This window comes from Electrona antarctica (assembly GCF_951216825.1).
Source record: "Electrona antarctica genome assembly, chromosome: 5".
NCBI classification, from domain to species: Eukaryota; Metazoa; Chordata; class Actinopteri; order Myctophiformes; family Myctophidae; genus Electrona; species Electrona antarctica.
In genome coordinates, this window is record NC_136810.1 from 17067925 (window position 1) to 17076486 (window position 8562).

The window sequence follows — 8562 nt, forward strand, 5'->3', positions numbered from 1 at the left end:
ATCAGTGCCCATACCCGAGGTAGGGTTGGTGAAAGGGCCTTTCTGTAAAGTAATAATAAATAATTCCAGGACCCCCCCGAGGGGTCGCGACGCACAGGTTGAGAACCCCTGTAATAAGTCATAGTTTTAGTCATCATAGCTTAGTTTATATTTTGTTTTTGTAGTTGACAAACGTTTCTTTAGTCTGCAAAATGAACACTGGTGGTAATGCCCCCCAGTGGTCATCTGATACATTTGTATAGAGAGTAGCTACAGTGTATAGAGAGTAGCTACAGTGTATAGAGAGTAGCTACAGTGTATAGAGAGTAGCTACAGTGTATGCTTCAGAAGCTCAAACACAGGGTCAGTGGTGGAAGTCATCAGATGTTTTACTTATGTAAATAAATAGCAGATCTGCCATGCTCAAAACATGTTCTGCTGTTTAAGACATAAAATAGGGCTTTGTGATATTGATCTACAAAGTAACTTGTACCTAAAGTTTTCAAATACATTTTGTATAAAAAGTTTGCCTATGAGAAGAAGTGGAGTAGAAGTATTGAGAAACAAATGCACCTCAAAAATGTTACTTAAGTACAGCACTTGGATACATGTAGGCCTACTTGGTTGCTTTCTGTTCAACCACTGATTAGGTTGTCATAAATTAAAACTTTGATAGGAAAAACGTTTGATACTAATATAAATTAGTATAAAAAAGCGTTTGTATATGGTACCTCTTTCGACCACGGCAAATAGAAAATAATAATAATAATAATGGTACGATCCTAGGCATGTTAAATGATAATAGTTTTTATTTTATTTTTATTAGTACTCTTGTACACAGTGCTCGAACTGAAATAGTCACCAAACTGGTATGACAAAACGGTGAATGTTTGCTTGTTCCTTCAATCGTAAACACATTAAAGTGTTCTCAGTCTGTTTGCACGGTATAAATAAAGGATACATTTAATGAAATAAAAACAATAACATCACTGTATAAATTAAGGATATTACGTACTGTACAGTACAATGAAACAAGAATATCAGGGCTCCTTACTAGTAGCCTAGTGTCTTTTCCTTTGTCACTGCACTTTAAAGGCGTAGTGAAATGAAAAATATGTTTTTCACACTTTTAGACCACATCCGTGGTCATCATATGAGCATACCTAACAATGGATGCCAAAAAAATGGGTACATTTTAATTTTTGTGTATTTTTATATCAAAAGTCCATAAAACGAATTTTAATTACTTCCTGAAAACAAAACCGTACTGCGTGATGACGTGTAGAGGCCCACATCAATAAAAGCCAATAAAAATGAAGCTCACCGGTTTGATTTCCCCATATCTGCGCATCCGTCCAACACTGTCCAACACAGCTGCTACTGATTACAGAAATCCTCCGTTTTTATTCCCGTTCAAGATAACATCCAGACAGTGTATTACTCTGTTTCAACTTAATCATCACGCCAAAATATGTATCTGAAAACATTATAGGGTAGAAATAAGCCACATATCAGTAAACTGGTACAGCTGGCCGACTATCTGACTTGTAAACAAACACACTCCATGCGTACTGCGTGTAGCATAGCTACCGTCCCCTGCTACCGTCCCATCGCCTGAAGGGATGCAACGCTCTGATTGTTTCAGAAACTTCAGAGCCTTCGTTTCATGCTGAAACCGGCTGAAACTTAAAAATAAAATGCCCACCATTTCCGTTTCACTACGCCTTTAAATATCTCTGCTGCAGATAGCTCATAGCTTGTCGATCTGCTATTTTCTGCCAAACGTTTATTCCAGAATACGGATGCTGGGGTTTAAGTGGTTACTGATTAACCAATGCGAAGACCGAGATCTATATAGCCTACAGATATTATACATTTGCACAAGGCCTGGCGATTAAATCATTGTTATTACTCCGTCACACAACGGTGTGACATGCCGACAACACCTGCAGCATGCCGTGAGCTTTGAGATGAGTTTAAATTGAGCTTAATTGATGAGGTCAAAGTCATAAAGTTGTTTTGTTTCAAATGTTGCCTAACAAGAGCTGTCACTGAGTGCCATGGCACAGCATGATTCACTTGACTCGTGTCAGACACGTTAATTAAACAGTGCACGAGCTGTCCTGCTAAATTAGTCATGAACATAAACAGTCAGCCAAATATAGCTGTAAACACTGGCATAGCTTTGCCCCGAAAGTCCCCGAAGTTAAATAGTCAAAGCACTACAAGTACATTCTGATTGTAGTTTGTTGAATAAAATTGGTCTCTGTCTTTCCTGCTCTAAACATAAAATACAATTTCAGAACCCATTATCAGTCACAATTTTATAGTGTTACATTTTCAATTTAGTAATTCATTTAGCTTCATCACTTCCAAATGCACTTGCTTTGCCTGTATGAGTTCTCTCTCCTGATTGGAGGAAATTGGTATCCTGTATTGGGGAAAAGTGCCTGCCCTCCACCGCAGAGGGTGTTGGTTCGAATCCACAATGGTGCATCCAGCTCTGTCGAATGTCGACACAAACACCATTGGCCTGTGTTTGTGGGAGGGAAGCCGGGAGGGGAGGGTGATAATTGTCACTACATGTAATCCAACGGGCTGGGGCGGCACCTGTCAGCAGGGAGTGTAACTACATTGGGGAGAATTAAGGGGTTAAAAGAAAGAAAGATAAATTGGTATCCTGAGATTGCTGTGTTTACTAATAAAGAGTTGTAGAGACGCGGAGACCCCTGTTACTGAATAAACACACTTAGCAAGGATTATTATAAAGGCTCATACATAGTCTGGATTTTCGGTGGTGAGGTGACCACCGAACTACAACATGACGTCACGAGCCGTGGTGAAGAGCAAACCACCGCCACCGCTCCAGCCCTTCTCTCTGTTTTTTCTCACCACCGCTCAACGTTATTTCAGCTCCGGTGGTCAGCTCACCACCGGAGCGGTGGTCACCTCACCACCGGAAATCCAGACTATGAATAGGCCTTACAAATATAGAGATATTTAACACTGGTACTTAACAAACACTGCAGTGATTACTAGCAGAATATGGACGTTATTTATACTGTTACTGAACACTCTATAGCCATAATTACTATCAGAATAGAGCTATTTAACACATATTTTAACAAATATAAAATAAACTAGAAAGGTGCAATTCTGGGAAATTGCAAGTGTGGTTGCACTGACGTAAGCTGTGAGGAATCCGCTTGGAAATTAATTCAGTCTTTATATTACATAGTGTGATGACCGCTTTTGTTTACATGCTAGTAGCGCTCGTTGACTGTGTTGTTGTTGGTTAGCAACCGGGTTAGCCATAGCCACATGATTGACAACAACATCATCTGCTTTCCTACTATTCTGATTGGTTGGTATGAACCAATCGCCGAAGACTGACGCTTTGACAACGCCCATTCCAGAAACTGCTGCCGTGGGGAGGGCTTTCAGTATGAATAATGAAGTGAAACAAGATTAAAATTCAGACTGAGTGTCAGGCTAATGTCACTCCTGTCTGATTGGACATTATATTGTCCAATCTATTTTCTGATATACTACCTCACAACGCCTCTCAATTGTGAACTTGTAGATCAGCTATTTAAGGGCAAACTTTAAGGGCTGCCTATAGTGTGTGTCAGTGTTGCTGGAAATGAGCACTTTTGCTCAGCTACCCTGGGTAAATAAAGAAAAAGAAAAGGGTTTTGACTTGTCTTTCTGTGTTTTACATCCACTCACTCATGTGCAGCTGCAGATGCACTACTTTCCTCTGCCTCCACCAGTGAAAATATTCACGTGGTACAGCCACAGGTCTGGGATCAGTTGGTTTTCTTCTTCTGTGTTGTTTCATCTGTGCAGCCTTGGGTTGAAAAACTGATTCTAGGTCAGTTTTTTTTAATTGTTTTTTTCCTTATTCTTTTTATAGCTTCGATACTGTATAACAGAGATTATATTGTTTTAGACAAGTATCGAAGTATCCCTACTTTTGACAACCCTACAAGGCACACAGATGTATGTAATATAAGTGCTTTCAAAGCTTTTCAGTAAATGATAAATACATAAGTACCGGTAAGTATAGCCTATAGTTGATGATGCATCTTCATAACCACTTGAACACTATAGCGTCCCTTTAGGCGAATATTGTGGGGGAAGAAAATCTGTGTAGAGTGAAAAAAGACCAAGTATGACTCACGGTCAACTCCCGGTCAAGTATACGGTATAGGGTTTAAGTGGTTAAGTTATCAAAATGAACAAAATGGCATATCGGCACATTTAGATTAACAGTAACATTAAACTATATAGCTTTTTATATTGTTGTTGTCGGATGGAACCTTGTAGTCCAAAAACGTTCCTTTTTTATTATGATTTTAAAAATGATTTAAAACTGAAAATAGCCGAGGCGTTGTGTGCTTGTAAATCTGCTATTTTCACCAATTTTGTGTGAAACTCTTGCATTACGAAGTATGGCTTTGATTTAAGAAAAACAAAAAAAACATAAAAACGTGAAACTTGGAGATATGAGGTTTCTGCCCGACATCAGCGATATACTGTATAAATGGCCCACTATTTACGCTCCATAGGACTGGTGTTATAGCTGTGAAAGTCTCTCTGGTGATAGACAGAGACTTGGATTTAATGTAGGCTATATATATACTGTATATGTCTACTCTCCATTTTGTTAAAAGGAGTCACCCATGGGAATGGATCTGATGAGGCAAAATTGTTGACTACTCGAATTTAGACTTCAAAGCCCTCTCCCTCTCCCTCTCTCTCTCTCTCTCTCTCTCTCTCTCTCTCTCTCTCCTCAAATTGTGCTGACTGAACTCCATTCCTCCTTATCTAACAACATAGTAAATTGGCTTAATTCCAACATCTCGTGAAAGGGCCTGTGTTTTAATTTAATCTCAGAAGTCACACAGCACAGGAGTAAAGTGTTGTAGCACTACCCGTTTTGTAGGGTAGTTGATTGATTGATTGATTGATTGATTGATTAGCATAGCATAAATACATGTCATCAATTTATACAAACACTATATACAAAAGAGATGGGAAAATTACATTTACCTCCCCTTCTGCCCTTCTGGTCTCCTGAGAGATGTGTCCCTCGGCAACTGTATTTTTTCTAATTCAATTAAATAATTGTGTATGGCTGTTTGATTTACTGTAAACTAATTTCTCTCTCTCTCTCTCTCTCGATTTGTGATAATTTTATTGAACATAACTTGACAATATCATAAGGCTTTGGTCGCAGAGCTAATTTTCTTAATCCAGTGCTTCTCAAAAAATTTCTTGTCTAGGACCCTCAAATGTACTGCATTTGGCCACGGACCCCCATTTCAAAAGATTTTGTGCTAGGGGCCGCTATAAGAGAAGATTTAATTGAAAAAATGACTCTAAAAAGTTTCTTGATTTAAAAAAATCTTCCAAAATACAAGCTCACAACTCAGTCAAACTGCAATGTGTTTGGGCTTGTAGATCTGCTATTTTCGAATAGCAGAAGTATAGGGCTAAAGTGAAATTAAAAATACGTTTTTAATTGAGACAATATCCGTGGTCATCATATGGGCATACCTAACAATAGATGCCAAAACTATTGGAAAAAAAATATTTTTTGTGTATTCATTATATCAAAAGTCCAATTTGAATTATTTCCTTTAAACAAAAACTTGATGCGTGATGACGTGTCAATCAATCAATCAAATGAAGCTTGATTTCATTCATCTGTTTTATTCCCATTGCTGCACTTCCGTCCAAACACAGCTCCGTTTTTAATCTCATTCAAGATAACATCCAGACAGTTTATTAAGGGCCTTTCAAACGTGAAACGATATAACGCGCCTATAGTTCATTTTCAATGAGACCTGCGTTTCAGCGTGAAACTACGAAATAAAATGCCTGTATTTTTCATTTCACTACGTCTTTTAACTGATTTCGATGCTACAGTACACAATAGTAACAATTGTACCAGCTCCTCCTCGAGGACTTTGAGAACCACTGTTCTTGTAAGTGATATTTTGTGAAAGTTTGAAAAGGTTAAAGCTGTATATTCTGATAGTAAACAGTTTGTTCAGTAACTGGGGTCTCTCCAGCTCTTTAATGTCTGCTCATTTCATCACTTCCAATTTCACTTGTTCAATCTGTATCCTGACTGAGTTCTCTATCCTGATTGGATAAAATTGGTATCCCAAAGACATGGAGACTGCTTTTACTGAACAAACACTCTATAATGAGTACTATCAGAATACCAATATCAGAATAAGACTTATATTAACCAAAGAAATTTGCTTACCCTAATGTACCCAAAACCCTAGGCCAAAAAGATCCACAGTAGGAACTTTGGGGTTTGGCTTTGCAAAAAAAGTCATTTGCGTAGCACTTTTGAAAGTATAATAAAAATAACCTGCTGTTCTTTTCTCTCTCTTTTCCTCCAGTTCCATCAACCAAAACAACATATGTCAGCTACACAAATCATGCTATTTGAAGAGTGATGATGATGATGAAGCCTCGGAAATGACAAGGTTTCACACCCGCCCTCAGAAGTGCCGAGAAGAGTCGAGACAACCTGAGGACGTCCAGCCAAGCACAAGACATTGGATGATGTTGCTCCACGTCAACAAACATGGCGCAGCAGGGGGGCAACATATGGAATCAGTGTGTTCTCAGCTTGTTTTAATTTCAAGGACCCCACATTACTCTGAGAGCGTACAAATGGGTCCATTCGGGGTTCCATTTGTAAGCACTCAGACCTGTAAAGGGTCGAGATGGACCCCCCACACAGGGTCCAAGCTTGGGCCCCACTTTGAGAACGTCTGTACTCAAAATAAACATGTCTGTGTGTGTGTGTGTGTGTGTGTGTGTGTGTGTGTGTGTGTGTGTGTGTGTGCGTGTGCGGGTGCGTGTGCGTGTGTGGTTGTTTTTTTTCCTGTTTACATACACATGGGCCTGCTACAGACATGACTCATGAACTTTTAAAAACTGTCGTGCCAGCAAAATGCCGTGCTAGCAAACACGAGACGCAAGATGGAAAATACGGGGGGGGGAAAAAACAATTCAAAAAGAGTTACTAAAAAAAATGAGTTTGTTGGACCAACAATGTTAGATGTTATTCTAATTGTACGTTTAAAAAATAATAATAATGATTTGTGGTTGTGAAAAATTTATGAATTCTTCTTGTCTCATGTCATTCGTCTGAGCTGCAATTATGAGATGAGTTTGTCACTGTATCGGCTATAACCCAATGGTAGCCTTTTGGTTGTGAAATCTGTAAATGCCATGGTTTAAAAGCATGCCAATTTTTATACAAATACTTTATTTATAATAAAGGAATGTTTCGCAAAGTGTGTAGCATGGATTTATCTTCTTTTTTTTTCTTTTCTTCTTTTTTTTTGTGCCCAGACGGGGAGCGACTGACGCAACTAGTAATTCATTTTCAATGAGAAGTGTCAACGCACGAAGTTTGAGGGGAGATTAAGCACACGTATTTTCACTGCCCGGCGCAGTCCCGTGCGTGAAATTGTGGCGCGCGTGCTTGTGCCCGCGGGCGACTAGAACTGGATTGTGGTGAGCTTTTCTTCCACGGTACGCATCCCGCACCCCTCATGACGCAGACCTGGAGCCAGAGACGTGCAGAGAGTGTTAGAGAGGCAGGGGCTGAAATCTCGTAAGAGGTCACTTTTGGACAAAAATAGCGAACATAGCAGATCTACAAGCTCACATCGCGTCGCGCGGCGACGCGTTGAGAGCTTGTAGATCAGCTATGTTCGGGGTGCAACCCAGCCCTCTTTAGCTAGTGGAGATGCGGGCGTACGACATGGATTTCTAAACAAATTTGTTCAACGCAAAAGACTGTGTTCAAGTTCAGGAGACTTTGGAAAAAAAAGCAATTCTCCTGAAAGCTGCCTTCCGACATGGCATGGAAAGGAGTGGCATTTGCATTTATTTCACCGTAGTAAATGCTGCATTCGTGGTCTGGAAAGGGCAGTTGTTTTACAGACGGGTAAAAGGGCAGGGGCTGAAGCCCCCTTTGATGTCTATGTGTGCACGTCCCTGCTTGGAGCTGATCCAGGCCTGCGTCACTCGCTCCCCGTCCAAAAGGACCTTAAGGAGGCATGTGCGTAGAAGACCAGACAAGGTGCCCCAACGCACTGAAAGGAAACAACCTTTGCACACTGTCTTCGATTGCAAGAAAATAAGTTTAGTTGGAATATAACATTTCAGTCTAACCTTCATAAGGTTATCTGAAAGTGTATGTTTTCACGCTTTTAGACCACATCTGTGGTCATCATAATGGGCATATACCAACGGCATATAACAACGGATGCCAAACAAATGGGAACATTTACATTTTTGTGTATTTTTATATAAAAAGTCCATACAAATCGAATTTTAATTACTTCCTGAAAACGAAAACGTGCTGCGTGATGACGTGTCGAGGTTAGAGTTAGAGAACCTCCGTTTTTAATCCCATTCAAGATGACATCCAGACAGTGTATTACTCGTTTTAAACTTAATCATCACGCTAAAATATGTATCTGAAAACATTATAGAGTAGAAATAACCCACATAGTAGTAAACTGGTACAGCTGGCCGAGT

General features: G+C 39.7%; 1 protein-coding gene across 3 annotated transcripts in view; it reads left to right on the plus strand.

Annotated features, from left to right (window-relative positions):
• grm8b (glutamate receptor, metabotropic 8b) overlaps positions 1-7250 on the plus strand; it is a 289106-nt gene extending 281856 nt beyond the window's left edge. For all 3 annotated transcript variants that reach the window (XM_079500972.1, XM_079500973.1, XM_079500971.1), the window contains exon 11: positions 6402-7250. In XM_079500972.1, coding sequence (XP_079357098.1) covers positions 6402-6458 — 57 coding nt within the window. In that variant the 3' untranslated portion in view covers positions 6459-7250. The remainder of the gene's footprint in view (positions 1-6401) is intronic.
• Positions 7251-8562: the final 1312 nt, after the last annotated feature.